This window comes from Scyliorhinus canicula, chromosome 11 (assembly GCF_902713615.1).
Source record: "Scyliorhinus canicula chromosome 11, sScyCan1.1, whole genome shotgun sequence".
Lineage (NCBI taxonomy): Eukaryota > Metazoa > Chordata > Chondrichthyes > Carcharhiniformes > Scyliorhinidae > Scyliorhinus > Scyliorhinus canicula.
In genome coordinates, this window is record NC_052156.1 from 5,132,425 (window position 1) to 5,157,684 (window position 25,260).

Sequence of the window (25,260 nt, forward strand, 5' to 3'; positions counted from 1 at the left end):
GCCAAGCAAGCAGATAGGGTTTAACCTCCCATGCAAAAGATGACTCCTCAGGAAACGTAGCACCCCCAGTTCTGATTTTGTACTCAAGCCCTGGAATGGTACTTATAGCAATAATTTTATTGTCACAAGTAAGCTTACATTAACACTGCAATGAAGTTACTGTAAAAAGACCCTAGTCGCCACATTCCAGCGCCTGTTCGGGTACACAGAGGGAGAATTCAGAATGTCCAAATTACCTAACAGCACTTCTTTCGGGACTTGTGGGAGGAAACCGGAGCGCCCGGAGGAAACCCACACAGACACAGGGAGGACGTGCAGACTCTGCACAGTGAGCCAAGCCGGGAATTGAACCTTGGACCCTGGTGCTGTGAAGCAACAGCACTAACCACTGTGCTACGTGCCACCCACAGGGGCTTGGGAACTTGGAAACTTGCACCTCACTGACAAGAATGTTGCCAGGCCACAGCTGGCACAAAAACATCAATTTTTTTTAAAAACACCAAATTAATTTTGGAATGCAATAACATGTCAACAAAGAGGTAGAGACGGAGGTATGATGGTAATTCTGCATCTCTCCCATGTAAAAGCAAATATGATGTTTACACAAACTAAGAATGAATCTGGCAACTCCACCGTGAAACAGAATGTTTGGTGGCATGGAAATTTTAGGAACAATGTCAGAAGCCTTAGCTAAAAATAAATGAATTTGAAGAAATCTTTTAGATAGTGGTGAAGGAAACGTTCCAGCCAAAGTAGCTGAGACTGAAGGATTTGTCACTTGATGTGGGGAGAAAAGGTCACAACAGAAAACCAGCGGACACAGGATGGGACTCGAGGCTAAAAGAGGTTGCAAATATAGATTGTATGCATTTAGGAGACAAGTAGGAAGGAGTGGGAGAATGTTTTTTAAATCATCTTGATTAGTGTCACAAGTAGGCTTACATTAAAACTGCAATGACTTACTGTGAAAATCCCCTAGTTGCCACACTCCGGCGCCTGTTCGGGTACACAGAGGGAGACCTCAATGTCCAATTCACCTAACAAGTACGTCTTTCGGGACTTGTGGGAGGAAACCGGAGTACCCGGAGGAAACCCACACAGACACTGGGAGAAGGAGCAGACTCCGCACAGAGAGTGATCCAAGCCTGGAATCGAACCTAGGACCCTGGCGCTGCAAAGCAATAGTGCTAACCACTGTGCTGCCGTGCCGCCACTGGAGTCGACTCCCCAGTGAGACTTGGTGAGAGTCAGAGTATAAACACTAAAATTCCAGATATGCTAGGTTGGGTGAATGTCAATTGGCGAAGTCAAATTTAGAGATGAAGTATAGTTAAATATTTTTGCATTTCCCAAAACCTTTGTTTTCATCTGTGATTAACTTCAAAGATATAGAAAAAAGATACTTTGAGATGAGATCTCACACACACATCTGAAATAAATACAGAAGATCTCAAGATCCTTATCCTACTGCCTGCATTAGAAAAGTGGCCAGGTTTCAGTTGGCATCACAAATCAGGTCACAGGCTATGTATCTTTTCAGGACATCACATGTTAAAAATTAATTTTGATGAGCAAAGTTCAACATTTTACTGTATTCTGCTGTGTTTTAGTCCTCAAAAACATCTACAGACTGCACAAGAACTGTTTTGTTGCTGTGCATAGAAGTTTAAGATGCAGATTTCAAAATCTTTTCAAATAAATCTGCAATGCAAAAATCATTCTAGTGATTTGAAAGTGACATAATTCCATTTCCATGCAACAGGACATCACCAAGAGCGACACGCTAATTACAGCACAGGAAAATTGGCCTCTGCGAGAATTGTTATTTCAAACTGTCATGGGAGAATAGTTTGTTTGCATATTTAAAATAAATTATATTAGGGTTTGATTCTGACCATGGGTGGCTGTGTGTGGAGCTTGCATATTCTCCCCGTGTCTCTGTGTGGATTTGGTCCCACACTCCAAAGATGTGCAGCTTAGGCAGATTGGCCATGATCTATGCGCGGGGTTCAGTGGATAGGGTGGGGGGAGTGGGCCACGGTAGAGCGCTCTTTCGGAGGGTCGGTGCAGACTGGAGGGTCGAATGGGTTCCTTTTGTACTGTCGGGATTCTATGGATTACACAAGGGAGCACGAGACAGAACGTCAGCGTGAAAAAAAACTATCTTACAGAATTCATCCTTCTCCATAAACTGCTCCATCTGTACAACAGCACGTAATTGTGTAACATGTTTAACATAGTGTAATATCCTAAGAAGCAGCAAACAAAATTTGACACTGAGTATTGCTGGGAAAAAAGGCATTTTGTCAAATCTTTTTAGTCTTGCACTCATCAGGACAATCACCAGAATATAAACCCAAGGGAAATAAAAAAGTTATACTGCACAAAAAGAGCCTGCCGATTGGTTGGCAAATTGACTCCGACTGGTGGAGGAATTGTCATGGAGAATGCAGCAGTTGAGGGTGACTGATAATTAACTGACGAGTATTGTTTGAAATTTAAACCAGACAGCTTGACTCTGATTGCTCAAGGCATTACCCTGAAGAATTAACCAGCAAATGACTGTCCTTTTATTTTAATAGCTGAAACAGATGCAGTGTGCGCACATAATCTCACTATCTGCAAAGAACAGGGCGATGTGTAATAATATGTAGTTTCCAGTACACACAAATGCACCACACTGCGAGCCCGTCTGACTATTTTTAATTGGGTGCCAGCGGAATTCTAAGTACACACGAGGGTTAGTGAGCAAATGTGGTCAAATCACGGAATCTCATATTGAATACTTGTTCGGAGTTTTGCAAGCATGGACTCGCAAACAGTGGAGGGGACATGTTGTTTGATAAGGTCTGCTAGTGTTTGGGACATGCGGCTTGCATTACCCAGCATTGAAATTCTAAAACCGCATTACTCATTTGTGTGATAGGCAGAATGGCTTTTTGACTTGACTGTAGCATCCTGTCAGTGGCGAATAGTGGAACTGTCCATATTCATCCAAACACAAGGAGCACAGAATTACACCAAATATCTCAATATACCCATCCAGCTGGGAAAAAAAAAAATCAGAAAAACTTCCCAAACCGATCGAACCAACACCCACTTCTCCCAGTTTTTATTCTCCGGTGACATCCCTTTCAATTACACATGCTAGCAAGTGGCAAACAGCAGGTACCCGTGGCGCAGTTAGAGATCTCATTCATTATTTCTTGGAAAAGACCCTTTCTGTAAAAACCAAGAACAGTGGCATTAGTAGGAATAAACTTCTAAAAGAACACTTAACCTCCTCAGGAAATAAAACAAACCATTGGGCACCAGGTTCATCATTAATTTTCACGGCTTCTAATGGCACTCCCAAAAGTTTGAAAGAGAAGCCTTGGCTTTGACTGGTGCAAACACGGTTAGTGTTGGAATAATGGTGATCTGAATAATATTTCAAATCAAAAATATAGATTTTTAAACACAGGAACAGGAATATGCAGACCGATGATTTGGTGAAATTAGGTCACATTGACCAAAGAACAATCAATTCTTAGCCAATATCATAGATCCACGTAAATCACATTATGGACTGATTGGATCTCTTCACACATCTTCTTCTCAACTGAGTAGTACTACACTCCTGCATGCTTCACCCGATGCCTGTGCCTATGTATTTACAATGTGTATTTTATGTTGCCCTGTTATGTATCGTCTTCTCATGTACGGAATGATCTATCAGAGTGCACGCAGAGCAACACTTTCACTGTACCTCGATACATGCGACAATAAACAAATCCAATCCAATCAACTGCAAGAAAACATTAAAGACACAAACAGGTGAAGATGGCTAGCACTGTGGCGTCACAGCGCCAGGGTCCCAGGTTCGATTCCCCACTGGGTCACTGTCTGTGCAGAGTCTGCACGCTCTCCCAGTGTCTGCGTGGGTTTCCTCCGGGTGCTCCGGTTTCCTCCCACAGTCCAAAGACGTGCAGGTTAGGTGGATTGGCCATGATAAATTGCCCTTAATGTCCAAAAAAGGTTAGGTGGGGTTATTGGGTTACGGGAATAGGGTGGAAGCGAGGGCTTAAGTGGGTCGTTGCAGACTCGATGGGCCGAATGGTCTCCATCTGCATTGTATGCTCTATGGGAAAATAGAAGTACAAGTTGCAATATGTAAATCCATGTTCAAATATAGCTTGCATAGAATGTATCTTTTGATAAATACATAGGAATTGCTAGATAAAGCACAACCACTTCTAATCCAGATTCACCTTCTACCTCCTCGGCAGTTGGGTCACACCATGATAATGGAGTTATCGGCTAAATTATAGCGATAGTGCATTCAGTGTTTCAAGCTTATTCCATCGTCATTGAACAAAAAGCAGAATAAAAAGGAAACAATCTCACCATGGTTCTTTTGACATTTTAAAAAACAAAACAAAATCAGTTTGAAGAGACAGGATTGAGTACAGCTACCAAGGTCAGGCATGAGCTGAAACTGGGAATATCCTTTAGCAATCTTTACAAGAAGCTGTCTATCTTAGTTCAGCAGTCCTGGAGGCTGAAAGGATCTGCCTAGATCTGCCCAAGAATCTGCCAAATAAATAAATAGTAACGTGCAGGCATCATTCTCGCCACACCAGGGCAGCCATTTATTCACCCTGGGGTCAGCAGACTGAATCTATTATTCTTCACGAGTGACTGTGCACACAGAAAACAGGAAAGGAATGTCAGTTTAGATTGCATGCTCAAGTCTAGTGAGGCCCAAGCTCACAATATTCTGATACTAAGGCAACAATGATACAGCTTAAATAACAATTGCTCAATTAGTTATTTGAGTATGAACTGGAGTACTGCTGAAAAATATAAATTTTTCGTTGTGCACTCGACAAGACATTCAGAAGAATACCAATGGCAGAAGAATCAACAACTTTGTACTGTACAAGGAGACAGTTGATTGGTTGGTCGAGGTGTTGCAACAGACAATCGACCAGTTAATGGTGACTGACAGTTAACTGCCAAACATTGTTTGAAATCTTAAACCAGGCAGCTCGACTTGATTAGTCAATGCATTGCCCTGTGGATTAAACCTGTGAATGGCTGTCAGTTATTCTGTCTAGTTGAAACTGGCGTAATGTGTGTACACGTTTTTTCTTTCTGCAAAAAAACAAAACAGGGCCTTATTTGTGTATATGCAGCTTCAGTACAAGCCACACTGCAAGCCCAATTGATAATTGGTTGTCAGCGTATCTTTTTATCACGTTTAGGATTATTTACCAAATGTCCAATCACAGGATCACATCTAATGTTTTGAATTTTGCAAGCACAAGCTGGTTGGATATGGTCTGTAACTGGTCTGTTGTGAGGGGCAGAAGGGAAGGACATGCTGTTTGATATGATCTGCCAGTGCATCACACTGGCACTGATGTTCATGTACCATATTGTTTATGTACGTGATAGAAAGTCTTTTCAGTTAGATGGCAGCATCTGGTTAGTGGTGAATACCACTCGTGTTGCAACTGTATAGTAGCAGCGTGAAGTAGTTAGTTTCATCTGCTGCTCACATCTTTAGATACCTTGGCATTCCAGGCTAGTCTGAGGTAGGTTAAGTACTTTCAAGGCCAGAAATGACAGCTATAGGCCTGTTCAATTAGCACTGTATGTCACATAAACTCATGACCTGTCACCATTATCCTGCAGGTTGTCTTTGATGCCCTACTTCAGCATCAAGCTTACATGGTGAGCAAATGGCCCTATTTACAAGGTTGCCAATAAGGCCAATCTTGCAGTATGTGGAACTAGAAGTATCACAACCCGTGCATTCACCAGTGGAGGCAGGTTGGCAATAAACAGTGGTAGTGAACCCAATGGAGGATGTCTTAATGAGTACGTCAAGGAAAGGTAGTTTAGGTGACTGCTCCTTTTCAAAAAAGGTGAATTTGAGTGGAGGATGGTGTTATGTTCTGCGTTGTGGCCGTGGTAAAGATGCACACAGAACATCTAGTTCTTTGACTAGTAAGATAGTTTCTTAACAAAATGAACATGTGGAACAATAACGAACAAAGTATAATACAAATGGTAACGAATAAGTGAATTCTCCTGGAACTACATCTAATGCGACTGTCCTCTGGTACAACTTAGTACCAACTGGGGGGAGGGGGAGAGGGAGGGGGAGGGGGAGGAGTTGTTGGGTTACGGGTATAGGGTGGATACGTGGATTTGAGTAGGGTGATCATTGCTCGGCACAACATCGAGGGCTGAAGGGCCTGTTCTGTGCTGTACTGTTCTATGTTCTTGTTGGTCTCCTGAACCTTGACTGAATACGTGATCTCGTTTTATCTTTTGAAACACCTGTTTTCTGGCTGGTCTTTGAGTCACCAACTCTTTCAGCCTTTTGAAGCGATGCTTCCTACTCGGTGTGTTCTTGTATATTGACCCTATTGCCGACTGTAAAGCACAGTTATATTTGTTAAACATTCACATTTCCAAAGGAAATGGGATGTGGTGATTGGTGTGTGCATATCACCACAGATGGAGCCCATTAAAGTCATGCAAGGACATTATTGCATACTGGTACAGATTTAAACACAGCAAACATTTCATTCAGTAATATGCATGAGGTAGGTTAGGTGTCACTCCACTGAAGACATGTTCCTGATGGAACCCAGCAAAGATGCTTGCGAGAGCTGGGTCTAGAGAGGTGGCAACGCCAGCTATTTGAGTATACATGGTGCCAACAAAACTGAACTCAATTGAGAGTGTTGCTGAGTACATAAGCTGAACGAATACTGATTGCCGTGGTGGGTCTAGATTGCCATGATAAAGTGCTGCAACACTATCTATATTATATCTTCTTTTTGTGGAACATTTCAGCATGAATTGGCCAAATGCTTGGGCGAGTTGCTCCAAGTAGTTTTGAGCAAATCTTCCAGATATACGATGAAGGATATCTTCACATTTGCTGAAGACCATATGAAACGCTGTCCAAGTGGGGTTTGTCCGAGTGGGGTTTGTCCGAGTGGGGTCTGCTCTCCCCCCGTGTCAGCGTGGGTCCCACCCTCACAACCCAAAGGTGTGCAGAGTAGGTGGATTGGCCTCGCTAAATTGCCCGTTAACTGGATAAATGTAAAGGATCCAGTTGCAGAGGGAGGACCCAAGTCCTAAGTTTTGGAGTTTTGATATGGTGATTATGGTGTTGAAGGCAGAGCTGTAGTCAATGAACAGGAGTCTGATATAGGAGTTCTTGATGCTCAGATGCTCCAGGAATGAGTGTAGGGCCAGGGAGATGGCCCCTGCTGTGGACTGGTTGTGGCGGTATGCGAACTGCAGTGGATCAAGGCATTCTGGGAGTATGGAGCTGATGTGCCTCATAACCAACCTCTCAAAACACAATGATAGATGGCAAGGTCACAGAATAGTAATCGTTGAGGCACATTGTCTGGTTCTTCTTCAGCACCGGTATGATGATCTATTTGAAACAGGTTGAAGATGTCCAGAAACACAGGTGCCAGTTGGTCTGCGCAGGATCTGAGTGCATGACCAGGACCCCTTGCTTTCCGAGGGTTCTCTTTCAAGATGGCCTATCGACTTTGGAGGCTGTGACGGCAGGTAGGGGTGTGTCCTGTTGGAGCAGTTTGTCGGGTTCCTGCCCGAAACGACCATAGAATGCTAAATTCATCGGGGAAGGATGCGCTGTTGTCGGAGATTCTGCTCTGCTTTGTAGCCTGTTTTGTTTAAGCTTTGCCACAACTGACGAAGAGTCCACGTTGTTAGTCTGTGACTCTAGCTGGTATTAACTGGTATTGTCGCTTGGTGTCCCCGATGGTTTTGCGGAGCTGGTACCTAGATTTCTTGATAGGTCAGGGTCGTCTGACTTGAACGCCTCCGACCTGGCCTTCAGTAGGGAGTGAATTGCCCGGTTAAACCGTGGTTGCGGGTTGGGGACCTCACGTACTACCTTCTTTGGCACGCAGTCTTCTACACACTTACTGACGAAGTAGGGTGACTGCCTGACCTGACTGTGGATCTGGAGAAAAGTTGAAATTTAGGTTCAAATTACACTGTAGCACTGGGGTTTTGGGGGTATTGTTTTCTTTATCATTTTGTTTTGTAGCTATGGGTGAGACGTAGGTCCATAATGTTGCCTGTATCCTGTTTGGGTGCAGACAGGTCATTTATCCGTGGAAGGAAGATGTTGGATATTTTGTCAATGATTCATCCGGAGTTTTGTTCCTAATTATGTAATTCCTATTGTTTTGCGTGGTACATTGATACCTACAGCTATCTTTCTACTTTTGTTTGTTGGAGGTGGATTTTTGTAAATAAAATGGAAAATCCAACAAATAGATATTTTAAAAAGTTGGGGCTGAACAGGAAAGATATTAAGAACATATTTAAGAAAATGATCATATATCTGGATCACGGCATGTGATCATTATGATAAAAATCATTTTGACAATTCAATAATAGCGAATAATAAGCACACATCTAAGAGGAGTTAGTCAAAGAGACAACACCCATCTCTACTAAAGAATTATGTAATCTGGTTTACTAGGGTATAACTGTTCCAGTTTCCTTTCAGAAAAGCAGGAATGGCGACAAGGGGCTTTTCACAGTAACTTCATACTTGTGACGATAAAAGGTTATTATTATTGTAGGGTACTAGCAGCACCTCCTCAAAGTTTCTCCGGTTGTCGTGGAGTTGGATATTGTAAACAACTTTTGTATCCAACTGCCCAACAACTGATTCACTCGGGAATTCAGGCAAAACATTACTTTGAATACTGATGGGGATTCTTTTTTAAAAATAAATTTAGAGCACCCAATTATTTATTTTTCCAATTAAGAGGCAATTTAGCGTGGCCAATCCACCTAACCTGCACATCTTTGGGGTATTCTAACACTGATATGAGCTGTGGCATTGTATTTTTATATTTCAACTGGATTCTGCATTAGAATTAAGATGATGTTTCCTTAGGTTTTTATAGCCATTAATGTTGCGACGTACTGATCCACTTTAAAGTGTATTTTTTTTAAACTAAACATTTTATTGAGGTATTTATGGTTTTACAACAACAAAATAAACAATGTACATGAATTTATAAACATAGTGCAAAAGCCGTCTCCCTTCCTTACAGGTCCCACCTTTACTAACCCCTACTCTAAACTAATCTAACCCCCAGGCCCCCTGCTGACGGTTAATTTTCCACAAAGAAGTCAACGAACGGTTGCCACCTCTGGGCGAACCCTAACATTGACCCTCTCAAGGCGAACTTGATTTTCTCCATGATGTGGAAATGCCGGCGTTGGACTGGGGTGAGCACAGCAAGTCTTACAACACCAGGTTAAAGTCCAACAGGTTTGTATATATATATATATATATATGTTTCTGGAACCTACCTCTTCATTCACCTGAGGAAGGAGCAGTGCTTCGAAAGCTAGTGTTTGAAACAAACCTGTTGGACTTTAACCTGGTGTTGTAAGACTAATTTTCTCCAGACAGAGAAAGCTAGCCATGTCAGTTAACCAGGCCTCTGTCGTCGGGGGCTTTGAGTCCCTCCAGGCTAATAGTATCCGTGTCCGGTCTACCAGGGAAGCAAAGGCCAGAACGTCTGCCTCTTTCTCCTCCTGGATTCCCGGATCTTCCGACACACCGAAAATCGACACCGCTGGACTCGGTGCCACCCTTGTTTTTAACACCGTGAACATGACGTCCGCAAACCCCTGCCAGAATCCCCCGAGCTTCGGGCATGCCCAGAACATATGGACATGGTTCGCTGGTCCTCACGCACATTTTGCACACCTGCCTTCTACCCCAAAGAACCTGCTCATCCGGGCCACTGTCATGTGGGCCCGGTGCACGACCTTAAATTGTATCAGGCTAAGCCTGGCACATGTTGTGGACGTGTTGACTCTACTCAACGCGTCCGCCCAGAGACCATCCTCTATCTCTCCTCCTAACTCCTCTTCCCACTTGCGTTTCAACTCCTCGGTCTGCGTCTCCTCTGGCCCCATGAGTTCCTTGTAAATGTCAGAAACCCTCTCTTCTCCCACCCACACTCTAGAAACTACCCTGTCCTGTATCCCCCTTGGTGGTTGGAGCGGGAAGGTTGAGACCTGCCTGCGTAGGAAGTCCTGCGCCTGCAGGTACCTAAATTCATTTCCCCTCGCCAATCCAAATTTCTCCTCCAGCTCCCTCAGGCTAGAAAAGCTCCCCTCTATAAACATATCGCCCATCCTCTCAATCCCTGCTCTCTGCCATCTCCAAAACCCTCCATCCATCCTTCCCGGGGCGAACCGGTGATTATTACAGATTGGAGACCACATCGATGCTCCCTCTGCCCCCACACATCCGCCATTGCCCCCAGCCCCTCAGGGCCGCCACCATCACAGGGCTGGTGGAATACCATGCCAGCAGGAATGGCAGAGGCGCCGTTACCAACATCCCCAAACTGGTGCCCTTGTATGAAGCCACCTCAAAACACTCCCACACAAATCCTCCCCCGATCACCCACTTACTGATCATGGCTATATTCGCCGCCCAATAATAATTGCTAAAGTTCGGCAGGCCAGCCCGCCCTCCCCCCGGCTCTGCTCAAGCATCCCCTTTTTTACTCGCGGGGTCTTACCCGCCCATACAAAGCCAGTGATTACCTTATTGACTCGTTTAAAATAGGACCGTAGAATAAAGATGCGAAGACACTGAAACACAAACAGGAATCTCGGGAGGACCGTCATTTTCACTGTCTGCACCCTCCGAGCTGGTGACAACGGGAGCACGTCCCACCTCCGAAAATCGTCCTTCATTTGGTCTACTAATCGGGCCAAATTTAACTTGTGTAGCCGTTCCCATTTCCGTGCCACCTGGATACCCAAGTACCAAAAGTTTCCCCCTACCACCCTAAACGGCAGTTCTCCCAACCGCATCTCCTGCCCCCTTGCCTGGACCACGAACACCTCACTTTTCCCCATATTTAGTTTATACCCCGAAAACCGGCCAAATTCCCCCAGAATCGTCATAATTTCTTCCATCCCCTCCAGTGGGTCCGATAAATACAGGAGCAGGTTGTCTGCGTGAAGCGAGACTTTTGTGTTCCCCCCCCCCAAATCAGCCCCTTGAGGCTCTCAGCACAATTGCAAACAACGTGGGGAGAGGGGGCATCCCTATCTCATCCCCCGATGCAGCCTGAAATAGCCCGATGTTGTCCTATTCGTCTGTACGCTCACGACAGGAGCCTGATACAACAACCTGACCCAGTCAATAAAGCCCCACCCAAATCCGAACTGTCCCAGCACCTCCCACAGATATTCCCATTCTACCTGATCAAAAGCCTTCTCTGCGTCCATTGCAACCACTACCTCCACCTCCCTACCTTCTGGGGGCATCATGATCACATTTAACAACCTTCTTACATTGGCCACCAACGGCCTACCCTTAATGAACCCCATCTGGTCCTCCCCAATCACGCCCGAACACAGTCTTCAATCCTAGAGGACAAGCTTTTGGCCAGCAGTTTGGCATCCACATTCAATACGGATATTGGCCTGTAGGACCCATGTAGCTCCGGGTCCTTGTGACGCTTCAGGATCAATGAGATTGTGGCCTATGGCATCTTCGGGGGAAGCACCCCATGCACCCTTGCCATTGAATGTCCTCATCAACACCGGCCCCAATATCCCAGAGAACGTTTTATAAAACTCCACTGGGTACCCGTCTGGCCCCGGGGCTTTACCCGACTGCATGGCCTTCAGACCCTCTGCTATCTCTTCCAACCCGATCGGGGCCCCCAGCCCTTCCACCAACCCCCCCGTCCACCTCCGGCCCCGCTGGGGATTTCACCCCATATAGCCTACTGTAAAACTCCTTGAACGCCGTATTCACCCCTGCTGAGTGTCCAAATGCGGGCGCTGGCTAATCGAGGGGTCAAAATCCTGAATAATAAATCCTGCTAACCTGTAGGTCAACCCAGTACGGGGCACATTCAGAGATTGTGATTGCCGAATACCTCGTGTCCACCACCCCCATCAGTAGAGCCCTATTCAAAATTTTAAAAATCAATCCGGGAGTACACTTTATGCACATGTGAGTAGAAGGAGAACTCCTTCACTCTCGACTGCCCAAATCTCCATGGGTCCACCCCCCCATCTGCTCCGTAAACTCCTTTAGCTCCATTGCCATTGCTGGCACCCTGCCTGTCCTTAGCGCGACCGGTCTAACCCATGGTCAATAACTGTGTTAAGGTCCCCTCCCATAACCAACTTATGCGAATCCAGGTCCGGGATCTTTCCCAGCATCCTCTTTATAAATTCCACATCATCCCAATTTGGCGCGTACACATTTACTAGTACCACCTGCAACCCCTCCAGTTTCCCACTGACCATAATGTACCAACATCCCACATCCGCAACTATTCTTCCCACCTCAAATACTTCTCGCTTATTAATCAGGATCGTGACCCCTCTAGTCTTCGGGTCCAGCCCCACGTGAGAAACCTGTCCGACCCATCCCTTCCTTAATCTGATCAGATACTCTAAGGTGCATCTCCTGTAGCATTACCATGTCCGCCTTCAGTCCTCTCAAATGCGCGAACATGCGTGCCCTCTTAAATGGCCCATTTAGCCCTCATATTCCATGTGATCAGCCTAGTCAAGGGGCTCACCGCGTCCCCCCCCCTCGCCGATCAGCCATCACCTTTCTTGGGCCAGTCTCCAGCCCGCGCCCCACGCATCCGCCGGCCCGCCCCGAGACTGCCTCTGCCCCCGACCTCCTTTCTGTCCCACCGCTCGGACACACATATTCTGCCCCCGACCTCCTTTCTGCCCCACAGCAAAAATCCCTCTCCCGTCAGCAGAACTGGTCTCTCAGCATCCCCACCTCCAACTCCACCGCAGTTTGATGTTCCTCCTGCTCGGCCAGTGCCTTCTCTACTTTCTGGATTGCCCGACCTTGGGCATCCAATCTAATTTCCAGACGTGCAATCAATTCTTTAAATCGGGTACAAGCATTGCTGCATCTGCGTGGCGAAGCCCTCCTGAGTAAACTGCATCAGCTGCTACGTCGACAAGCCAGGACTCCGGTCATCCGCAACTTCAGCCCAAGCCTTCTCTGTTTGTCTATTTCTTCCTTTGCGAGCACTTCTCGTCCACCTCTCCACGCACTGATGTAGAAATCCACTCCACAATTGCCTCTACCATCAATTTGCCAAATCAAGTCCGATTTTAAAAAATATATATCGGGGGAAAAGGTCCGGCCCGAGCGGGAGCCACCAAATGTGCAACCTACTCCTTCATAGCCGCCACCAGAAGCCACTTTAAAGTGTATTGTGTGTTAAACAGTTATGTAATAAACTTATAAATAAGTTGATACAGTATAAACAGTCTCGTGTGTCTTCTGCATGCAGTATAAGAACCCGCCTCCCTTATATTTGCTGGAAGTACGCAGATTCAACGGATCAGATCAAAGTTCTGCAGTCCTGCTGCAAACTGTTATGAATGGCGGTGAACAATTAAATGACAGGAAAACGTTCCACAAATACCCCGACCCTCACCCCCACCCTCAATGATGGTGAACTTTCATCAGTGCTAAAGGCATCTTCAGGCTCCTCTTGACAAGCCCAGCATAATAAAAGGCCAGTCTTCAGCTAATCCGGATCACCTCACATGGTATCAAGATCAGCTGAACACAAGCTCCAAAGAAAGCTATGGGGCTCTGACCAGAACCCTGCTATAGTAATGAGAACACGTGCTCGAGAACTAGCCATCTCCCTCGCCAAGCTGTTCCAGTACAGCTACAACACTAGCATCTATCTGTCAATGGGAAATGGTCCAGATATGTCCTGCCCACAAAAAAGCAGGAAAAATTCAATTCAGCCAATTATAGTTCCAATGGTTTACTTTGATCAACTACAAAACAATAAAAAGGTGGCAGCAAGAGTGCTCAAGCAGCACTTACTCAGCAATAACCCGCTCACTGATGATCAGTTTGGGTTCCGCCAGAGCCACTCGCCTCCAGACACCTTTCCAGCCTTGGTCCAAACATGGACAAAGAGCTGACTTCCAGAGGTGAAATGAAGTTGACTGCCCTCGACATCGAGGCAGCATTTAAGCAAAATTGAAGTCAATGAGAATCAGGGGAAAAGCTCACCCCTGGTTGGAGTCATATCTTGCACAAAGGTTGTGGTTATTGCAGTCAATCATCTCAGTCCCAAGGAATTACTGCAGGAGTTCCTCCAGGTAGTGACCCAATATCAACATCCCAGGGGACTAATATCAATCAGAAACTGATACCAACAGATAACAAAACGGATGACAAAAACAGACCAAAGGCTGCAAATTCTGCAGCGTATAACTCACCTGCTTACCCCTAAAGCATGTCCACATTCTACAAGTCAGTGTAAGAATAAGAGATAGGAGCAGGACATCGGTCCATCGAGTCTGCTCTGGCATTCGATAATACCATGGCTGATCTGATTGTGTTTCAACCTCCTGCCTAACCCACCCCCAATAACATTTGACTCCCTTATCAAAAAATTCTCTCGCTCAGCTTTGAATATATTCAATGACCCAACCTCCACAGCTTCCTGGGGAAGAGAATTCTAAAGAGGTAGACCCTCTGAAAGAATAAATTCCTCCATATCGCCATCTTAAATTGGAGACACCTTATTTTAAACTGTGACCATTGGTTGTAGATTCCCCCAAAAGAGGGAAAATCTTAGCACCTACCCTGTCAACCTTACCTCATACCATTTTTCAATAAGATCACCTCTCAATCTCTAATGCGGTCTAACCAATACCCTGTACAGTTGTAGCAAGATTTCCCTATTTATTTTAATATATCATCCCCTTTCAAATCAAGGCCAATCTCCACCATCCTGACTTGGAAATATATTGCTGTTCTTTCATTGCCGCTGGGTCAAAATCCTGAACTATCCTCTGTAACAGCACTGTGGGTTTATCTAAACCACATGGACTGTCGCAGTTCAAGAAGGTGCCTCATGATCGATCATCTTTGCAAGGAAGGGCGGCAGGGTGGCGCAGTGGTTAGCACTGCTGCCTCACGGCGCCGAGGTCCCAGGTTCGATCCCAGCTCTGGGTCACTGTCCGTGTGGAGTTTGCACATTCTCACCCTCTTTGCGTGGGTTTCGCCCCCACAACCCAAAGATGTCCAGTGTAGGTAGATTGGCCATGCTAAATTGCCCCATAATTGTAAAACATGAATTGGGTATGTTAAATTTTTTTTTAAAATCTTTGCAAGGAAAATTAGGAATGGGCATTAAATGCTAGCCTAGTCAGTAAAGGAATTTAAAAATTATATTGTACCCCTAAAGTGCACTTTTCTTTTGTTTACCAGAGCGTGGAAGATTTGCATTACTGGGCTTTTACAAGTGCACACACATGCCCTCCCTTGTCAGGACATCATTTGAGATTGGCAGACTAATTAGTCCAGAAAACATTTTTTTTTAAATGAGGTGCAAGCCTGACCCAAATGTTAACATATTGAATTACATAAATACCTTGTACCGATTGTTTGTGGTTAAGGTGCTGCACCTTGAATCTGTCACATTGCTGTGAAAAAGCAGTTAATCAGGAGTCATAGATTTAAAACCAGTGGCATAGGATCTAGAGGAGACATATGAGATTTTTTATTTCAAACTGAGAGCTACGACGATCTGAATGCTCTATTTGAAAAAGAGTCGACGCTGATTTCATAACTAATTTTAAATGGGAGCTAGACAGCTACCAAAGGATGTGGGGAAACCAGGGTCAAGGACAATAAGCATGACTGCTCTTTCAAAAAGAGCCAGCACAGACAAGATAGGTCAAATGGCCTCCTGTGTTGCAAGCTTCTCTAATTTGTATGTCAGTACAGTGACCATTTCACTGATTCAATGCTGTCTGATAATATTTTCATCTCTGATTAACACCACTGCATCAGTTCAAACAAATGATTCACTTAGGTCGGACGTCAAGAAATTCTTCCCAAAAGGGCTGTGGGGTAAAATCTCTTGAATTAATTGGATGCTGCAAGAGGATTGACAGAAAGACTACAGGTTAAAAGCTTGATGGGATTTCATTTTTGGATGAGTTGTGATCCCTCAACTGAAAGCTCCAACACTTACAACTGCACAGGCATCGTTCACCCAAGTGTGTCAACAGAGACTGCAGCAAAAATTACCCTCACTCCTTCACCTATACAACCCTTCCCCCAGCCACCTGCGCAAGATAGTGAATGCAAACCCTATTACAGCATTTTCTGAACCTGAATTCACTAAATCCGTGACTCAGCACCAGACAAGCAGGGTTGCTGCAAAACCCCCAAGCTTTTTACTGATAACGTTTGGCTGAAGAAACCGGTCATTCCGATTCAGTCTGGCTTCTTGAGGTGACACAAATACATGACTGGCGCACACAGATATAGGTCTTGGGGCTCAAGGGATCAAGAGATATGGGGTGGAGATATGGGGGTGGAAGGCGGGATCGGGGTATTGAAGTTGATGATCAGCCATGATCATAATAAATGGCGGAGCAGCCTCGAAGGGTCGAATGGCCTCCTCCTGCTTCTATTTTCTATGTTTCTATATTGGCTTGCTGCACCTGCATGTTTACTTTCAGTGACACAAGGACACAAATACCGTTGAAGTTCAGACTCTCACCATTTAAGAAATACCCCGTCTCCCTGTTCTTCCGACCAAAGTAGATAACCTCATATTTCTCCATATTGTATGCCACCTACCAAATTTTTGCCTGCTTGTTTCAGCTCGAAGTGCCCTTGAAGCGTCTTTGCGTCCTACTCAAGTGAAACCACTCAGTTGTGTAATCTGCAAACTTGGAAATATTACCCTTAATCCTCACATTCAAATCATTAATGGACGTGAATAGTTGGGGTCCAAACACTGATCCTTGCCAAACCCCACTAGTCACAACCAGCCAACCTGAAAATAGCTTATTTAAACCTACTGTTTTCTGTCCATTAACCAGTTCTCAAAAGGCACCAAGGGCCTCTGGGAAGATATTTCCAGGTAGGTCACAAAAACACTATGCAGCCAGGTAATGCAATCAAAGCATGGAGATGTGTACAGGTAAATCCCATTATAGATGTAGGCCTAGGAATTTATAATCAGTGAAGGGGCATAAAAATTAGCAGCAGAACCCTTTGCTCAGAGTTCAGTTTATATTTCCATGAGGTTGTTATTCACAGAAAGTGCAAGAAAACGAAAAACAAACGAGTGGTCTTCCATACAATGGAACAATTGAGTACGGATTTCAAATTTGTGTTAAGCACCCCTGAAAATTTAAATATAGATCTAGAAACCAACTGCTTTAAATTCCAAAAGGCATCGTCAACAAAGACACACAAATTACGTGTAGCAGCACAGATCGGTGGGAGTGCATCACTGCTGCTCTCATCAGCTTTGCTGTCAGGCAAGTTACATTATCAGCTTCAAAATGTACCATCGTCCCGAGTGCGGAGCCATTCCTCCCTTGATCATAGAATCTCACCGCACAGAAGCTGGTCATTCAACCCATCATGCTGTCTCTATCAAAGAGATACCTAACTTGTCTCGCTACACATCAGCTCTTCCACAGTGCAGTAAGTATCTCTCCAAGTATTTATGCAATTCCTTTCTGAATGAATCTGCTTCCAACACCATTGCATGGAAACATGTTCTAGATCACAACAATTTGCTGTGTAAATATTTCTTCCCCATATGTTGCCTCTGATTCCCTTGCCAATCATCTTAAATTGGTTTCCAGTGGCAGGTGCTGATAACCACAGTTTCTCCTCAGTCGACTTTTTTTGAAAATCTCGATCAAATCTTTCTTCACCTTTCTCTGCTCTAAAGAGAACAAATCCAGTTTCTCTGGTCTCTCGATGAAACTGAAGTCCCTCACTTCTGATATTCTAACACGTTGCTTCTACACTCTCTCTAAATCCTTGGTTCCCTTCCAAAGGTGTGGTGGGCAGAATTGAATACAATACAATAACTGAACAAGTGATTTAAAAAAAAAAAAAAAATATATATATATATTTTTTTTTAAAAGGTTGACCTCAACGGACATCTCTGCGCGACGAGCGAAAGGTTCATGACCCTACGGTTCACCCTGGCCCAGAAACAGCACATCACAGCCGTCAGTGCCTATGCTCCAACCTTAGATGCAAGGGATGAGACGAAAGAGGTATTCTACTCCAGCCTCGACCAAACGCTGTCCTGCATCTCAAAGAGAGACAAGCTGATTGTCCTCGGCGACTTCAATGCTAGGTCGGGAAAGACGCAAACCTTTGGAACTGCATGTTCGACAGGGAAGGCACGGGGAAAACAAACGCCAACTGAGTCCTCTTCCTGACAAAATGTTTAGAACATGACGTGGTTGTTAAACGTACTCCAAGCTGTGGTATGAAGAGACAAAAGTCCTGTTCCCTTTTCACCAACACACCTTTATTTCTCCCAACAGACTCTGCACAAGACTCTACACATCACCTGATCCAGAGGAAGCCCTTTATATATCAGTGTCAATCATTGAACACTTAACGTAAATGAGACAATCATTGAACACTTAACATAAATGAGACAACTAATTGCAATGTCTCTTAACCCATTACTTAACATGGTCATCGCAAACACCCTGTTCCGCCAGAGGGAGAAGGAGAAATCCTCATGGCAACACCCCGTTCCAAGCACTGGCACCTAATAGACTGTATCATCCGGGCAAGGGACGGCAAAAGAAGCCAGCATCGCCCGCACCACGACCGGAACAGACGATTGCTGGACTGAACACTGATTAATCCGTTCTACCATCCCCATCACTCTGGTCCCAACCCGACACAGGCATAAGAAACTCTGCTGCAAGAGATCCACAAGAGATTCAATGCCGTTGGACTCAAAAGACGCAGAGAAGAAAGAGCTACTCTGCTGGCACCTCACAGCTAACCTGGTGACAACCAACAAGCCAGAGCTGCAGAACGCCCACAGCGCCTGGTCCACCCTAATAGCCACCATAGTCAGCACCTGCGAGGAGGCTCTCGACCATGAAACACCAAGACTGGTTCGACGAGAACGATCAGGAGACCCAGGATCTCCTTGACCACACGCACCAGGCGTTCCGGAATGGCGGTTCCACCAAAATCCACACAGCATTCCGGAACTGTCCAAGAGTGAGAAGAAACAAGTCTACAGGCAACTGAAGACAGAGGTGCAACAAAGAACCCGCGACCCAAAGAACAAATGGTGGGTGGAAAGCGTGGAGACTCAGCAACTTGCTGACAACCACAATGGCATGGCTTCTTCAGCACAATCAAAACCATTGACGGTCCGAGCACCCAGGGGCCCACCCCACTGAGAGCCAGAAACGGAGAAGCGCTCAAAGACAGAGAGGCAGTCAACGCCCGCTGGAGAGAGGACTTCGAGGACCTCCTCAATCAAGACACAGCCTTCGACACAGTGTCCTGACACCATCCTGCAGTACACTACTCGCCACCATCTCAGCACACCAGTTCGCTGAGAGGTTGAAAAGGACAAATGACAGCTGAAGAACAAGGCCTCTGGCGCAGATGGAATCCCCGCAGTACTAAAATGTTGTAGAGATGCACTCTTAACAAGAATCCACACCTCATCACCGGTGTCTGGAATGACGAGAGCATGCCGGATGATCTGAGAGATGCCTTTATTTAGATTTATTTTCATGTGTACAGACGTACAGTGAAAAGTATAGTTCTGCATATAGTCCAGGCAGATTTTTCCATACATGAAAAACATAGACATACGATAAACACACAATGTAAATACATAGATATCGGGTGAAGCATACGGAGTATAGTGCTACGCAGTTGCTTCACAGCTCCAGGGTCCCAGGTTCGATTCTCGGCTTGGACCCTGTGTGGAGTCTGCACGCTCTCTGCGTGTGGGTTTGCTCCGGTTGCCTCCCACAGTCCCAAGATGTGGTTAGGTGGATTGGCTATGCTAAATTGCTCTAAAGGTTAGGTGGGGATACGAGGATAAAGGGCAGAGGGTGGAACTTAAGTAGGGTGATCTTTCCAAGGGCGGGTGCAGATTAGATGGGCTGAATGGCCTCCTTCTGCACTGTAAATTCTATGATTCTGTAAGAATCATTCAGGAGTGACCATCTTAGAAAGAAGACAGCTCCAAATGCGGATATTACAGAGGGATTTTCCGCCACGGGCAAGGTCATCACGAGAATACTCCTCAACCGCCTCCTCCCAATGGTTGAAGAGCTCCTCCCCGAGTCTCAGTGCAGCTTCCACCCATCAAGGGGCTCAATGGACATGATCTTCAGCACGCGACAATCTAGGAAAAGTTCAGGGAGCAGTATCAACCTCTGTACATGGCCTTCTTCGATCTCGCAAAGGCCTTCGATTCTGTCAACTGTGAGGGATTGTGGAGCATCCTCCTCAAATTCGGCAGCCCACAGAAATTAGTCATCAGCCTCCGCCTGCTCCACGATGATACAAGTCGTGACCCTCACAAATGGAACCACCACAGACCCAATGTGCGCGCAAACCGGAGTCAAACAGGGCTGGAGTCATCGCACCCACGCTCTTCTCCATCTTCCTCGCAGCAACACTCCATCCCGACCTAACCTACTGGACAAGCGGAAAACTGTCCAACCTCTGATGCCCTCAAGCCAAAACCAACCCAATCTTTTGCCATAAGAGCTACAGTAAGCAGACAACGCCTGCGTGTGCACATTCAACGGCTGAGCTACAAACCAGTCAGCACATTCACCAAGGCATATCAGGGAATGGGCCTCAGACTAAACATCCGGAAAACAAAGTTCTGTACCAACCCGCTCCAACCACACAGAACTGACCCCCAACCATCAAGACCCACAGTGAGCCCTTGGACAATGTGGATCATTTCCCATACTTCGGAAGCCCCCTCTCGGTGCGAGGCGACATGGATGATGGAATCCAACATCGACACCAATGTGCCAGTGCAGCCTTCGGATGTCTGAGGAGCAGAGTTTTCGAAAACCGAGACCTCAAATCCAGCACCAAGCTCATGGTCTACAGAGGAATCATGGTCCCGCCCACCTGTATGCATCAGAAACATGGACAATGTACAGTAGGCACCTCTTTACCCATACTGCCGCCGCAAAATCCTACAAATCCACTGGCAGAATAGGCGTACCAACGTGAGCGCCCTCTCCCAAGCCAAAATCCCCAGTATCGAGCACTGGTAACACTCGACCCCTGCCTGCATGTCCGACACAAGACTCCCAAAACAAGTTCTCCACTCCGAGCTCTGCAGTAACAAGTGATCACCAGGAGGGCAGAGGAAATGCTGCGTGACACACTGAAAGCCCCCCTAAATAAATGCAAAATCCTCACCGACACATGGGAATCGAGGATCGGACTATTCAGTCACCGCTGAACCCACCTTCCCAGAGTGGAAGCAGGTCATCCTCCACACTGAGGGACTGCCCAAGAAGAAAGGTTGACCATAATGTCATTGCTTTTGAACCCTATAGCTCTATTTATAAAACCAATGGTTTTTCAATGATCTTATCAACTTGTCTAGCCACTTCAAACAATAACTTGAATTTATATAATGCCTTGACACCACAAGGCACCCTACAGAATCAAACAAATGTTGATACGAGTCACCAAAGGATTTATGATGTTATTTTTATATATCCATTAGTATGGATGACCAAATGTTTGTTCAAACAGAAAGGTTGTTAAGGAGCATCTTAAAGAGCAAGAGAGTTCCAGGGCGGGCTCTGGTAGGTAACAACATAGATGACAACAGGGGAGCGTTTAAAAGCGGGGAGGGTGCAAGTGACCAGAATCAGAGAGTGCAGATATCTTACAGGGTACAGAGATGGGAGTGGAGGAGGACGGGAAGAAAAGTGTTAAGTAGTAAGGCCATTTAGGGATTTGAAAACAAGTACAGGAATTTTAAAAGCCTAGGTATTGCCAGGTCAATGTTATCAAGGACAGGGGTAATGGGTGAATGGACTTAGTACAAGTCCATACATGGGCACGAGAATTTGGGATGTGCTCAAACTCAAAGAAGGTGGAGTATGGGAAGCTGCTATGGAATAGTCAAGCCTCGACCATCTTCAGCAGATGATGAGCTGAGGCAGCGGTGAAAATTGGATGCGACAGAATGGCCAAACCTGGCAATGATCAGAAGATTATATCAGGGTCAAAGATTTGCTTTTCCCCAATTAGGCGGCAATTTAGCGTGGCCAATCCACCTACCCTTCACATCTTTGGGTTGTGGGGGCGAAACCCACACAAACACGGGGAGAATGTGCAAACTCCACACGGACAGTGAGAGAGCCAGGATCGAATCTGGGACCTCGGCGCCGTGAGGCAGCAATGCTAACCACTGCGCCACCGTGCTGCCTCTTGCTGGGTCAAAGACAACACAAGATTGCAAACAGTTTGGTTCAATGTCAGACAGTGGCCGGGCGGCGGCGAGCGAGCGACTGGAAGGCTGCAAACATACAGGGAACTTAAAACCAGCAAGGGCCAAGTAGAAGAAAACTGGGGCCATGAAGAATTAAATACAATTTGCATTTTTTTTTAAAAAACCCTACTTTCAACAACTTTAGTAGAAATGTAAATGTAAAGAACATAAACGGGTAATGTTTGAAAAGTGTGATTTATTGCACCACTGAGAAAATGAACCCCAGATATGGCACTATTGAATAGCTGCAAAAGAAACAAAAGAATGAAAAAGCATAGAGTACCCAAACAAAAAAAGACCACAGGCAACTGTAAGACTAGTTCTCATGTGGGGCAGCACGTGACACGGTGGCTAGCACTGTATCTTCACAGCTCCAGGGTCCCAGGTTCGATTCCCGGCTTGGGTCACTGTCTGCGTGGAGTCTGCACGTTCTCCCCGGGTCTGCGTGGGTTTCCTCCGGGTGCTCCGGTTTCCTCCCACAAGTCCTGAAAGACGTGCTTGATAGGCGGATTGGAAATTCTGAATTCTCCCTCAGTGTACCCGAACAGTCACAGAACATACAGTGCAGAAGGAGGCCATTTGGCCCATCGACTCTGCACCGACCCACATTAAGCCCTCACTTCCACCCTATCCCCGTAACCCAACAACTCCTCCCAACCTTTTTAGATACACCAAGGCCAATCCACCTAACCTGCACGTCTTTGGACGGTGGAAGGAAGCCGGAGCACCCGGAGGAAACCCATGCAGACATGGGGAGAACGTGCAGACTCTGCACAGACAGTGACCCAGCAGGGGATCGAACCTGGGACTCTGGCGCTGTGAAGCCACAGTGCTATCCACTTGTGCTACCTGCCGGGAGTGTTGCAACTAGGGGCTTTTCACAGTAATTTCATGACAACATTAATGTAAGCCTACTTGTGACACTAATAAAGATTATTAATACACTGACTGCAGCAACCGAGTCAAGAATCAAAAATATTTCAATAGGCTCTGGGCAATGCTGCCAAACCAATGACCAACCTTGGAGCTCACTGGAAACAAAAAAAAATCTAAATCAGAAAGTACTGGAAACTTTAATTCGGAGAGGAGGGAAAAATAAATATCTGGGATGTTTACTCTGCGTCATGTTTATTTTAAATAAAACTTAATAGGCGCAGGCGATTTTTTTGGCACTTCCACCCCCCAGTACAGAGGACACGGAATATGTACATCATTGCAGTGTTAATGCAAGCCTGCGTGTGACAATATATAAAAAAGAGAAAGCTCCCCGTGGACATGAAGCTGCTGCAGCTCCTTCCCTTGACAACCAGACACAAATGGCGCCATTTGTACACAGAGAGGGAGAAGACAGAACGCTGACTGTGGAGGTACCGAGCACCCAAACAGCACGGTGTAACCGAGGGGAGTGAGGCCCGGCCGTGGCTGGGGGAGGGAAGGCCGGCCATGGCTGGGGAACGTCTCCCCGCCCTCGAACAGACAGGGAGAGGGGGAGCCGGCGGGCGCCGCCATGTTGAGATGGCGGCCGGGAGCCGGCGGAAACCTCCCTTCCACCCTCAACCCCGACATTAAAATACAGCAATTTTTAAACAAATCATCCATTAATCTGACAATTTTCCCGTTTTAAACTTATTGATGGGGGGGGGGGGGGGAGAAAAGAGTTAAACATTAGCTGGACATTCGGGAGATGAGCCACTTTTATCTCCGGCTGTTTTTTTTTTAAATGACTGAATTTGGGCGGGGGTGAATTTTATTCTTTACGTTTAGATAAAATAAAACAGAAAGATTGAGCCTGAGAGGATTTGGCGCCAACACGGGATTGTCCGCCGGGCTGGCCAGTGCGCGCGCGCGCGGCCGCCATTTTGAGGGGGCGGGGCGGCCGGGCGGCGCTGGCTGACTTGAGGCCGGTCCCGCAGCCCGGCTCCATCTTGCTTCCTGCTTCCCCTTCCCTCCAGCGGCCCTGCGTGCGCACGCGCACTCGCCACTTCCAGCCGCGGCCGCTCCTCCCCCCCGCCCGGGACAGGGAGAAGGCGGGGGGGATGTTGAAAAAAAAAACTCTGCCGCGGCGGCGCATTATTATCACTACTGAGTCCACCTGAATTATAAACGTGCAACTCGTCCACGATCCCCTCGTTTCCCCCGCCGAAAACGACCATCAGCTCTTTGATGGAGACGGCTCGGTGGCCGTGGCGAGGCCTGGGCACCGGGCCGCTCGAGTTGGTTACGCGCTTCCATTTGAGTATGGGAGCCGCCATCTTGGCGCCGCTTTCCCAGAGAAGGCGGCGGGTGAAGAAGAACGGAGCCCGGATGTTGTCAGCGGAGGACCCCCCCTCCTCGGCAGGCCCCCGCCGGCCGGGCTGCCCCAACCCCGCGCCTGCACCATCCACCTCCCAGGGAAACATTTCCCTTCCGTTCCTTCCCCCCACGTTTCGCCTTTTCTCCCCGTGGCTCATTTTATTTTTAGTCTTGTTTTAAGCATCAAACAACTGACGTCCGCTCGCCTTTCACGGGATCATTTTTTTCGGGCAAAGCTCCCGGGCGACGGAAAGAAGGCGGGGCCCGCCGAGGCGGAATGCCCGGATGTCAGGACCGGCCCGAGGGCGGTGGAAACAAGTGACGGTTCTTTCACTTTTCACCCTCCATCCGTCAAAAAATACTCCTTTCAGACTATTCCGGAGGTAGATTTGGTTTTCGGTGCGAAAATGACAAATATCCACCAACGTCCCCGTCGCAGGCAATATCCGCAGGCACCTAACCACTGGGGCAAAGTCCCCGGATGAGCTCAGGGAGAGAGACCAGAATGTAAATTAATTGTCTGATAAAAGAGGCCAAGAAATTGGACACCTATATA

General features: G+C 46.5%; 1 protein-coding gene across 1 annotated transcript in view; it reads right to left on the minus strand.

Annotated features, from left to right (window-relative positions):
• LOC119973732 (host cell factor 1-like) overlaps positions 1-24,694 on the minus strand; it is a 116,181-nt gene extending 91,487 nt beyond the window's left edge. The window contains exon 1 of the mRNA XM_038812140.1: positions 24,505-24,694. Within this exon, the coding sequence (XP_038668068.1) occupies positions 24,505-24,664 (160 nt within the window). The 5' untranslated portion in view covers positions 24,665-24,694. The remainder of the gene's footprint in view (positions 1-24,504) is intronic.
• Between the last annotated feature and the right edge of the window lie 566 nt (positions 24,695-25,260).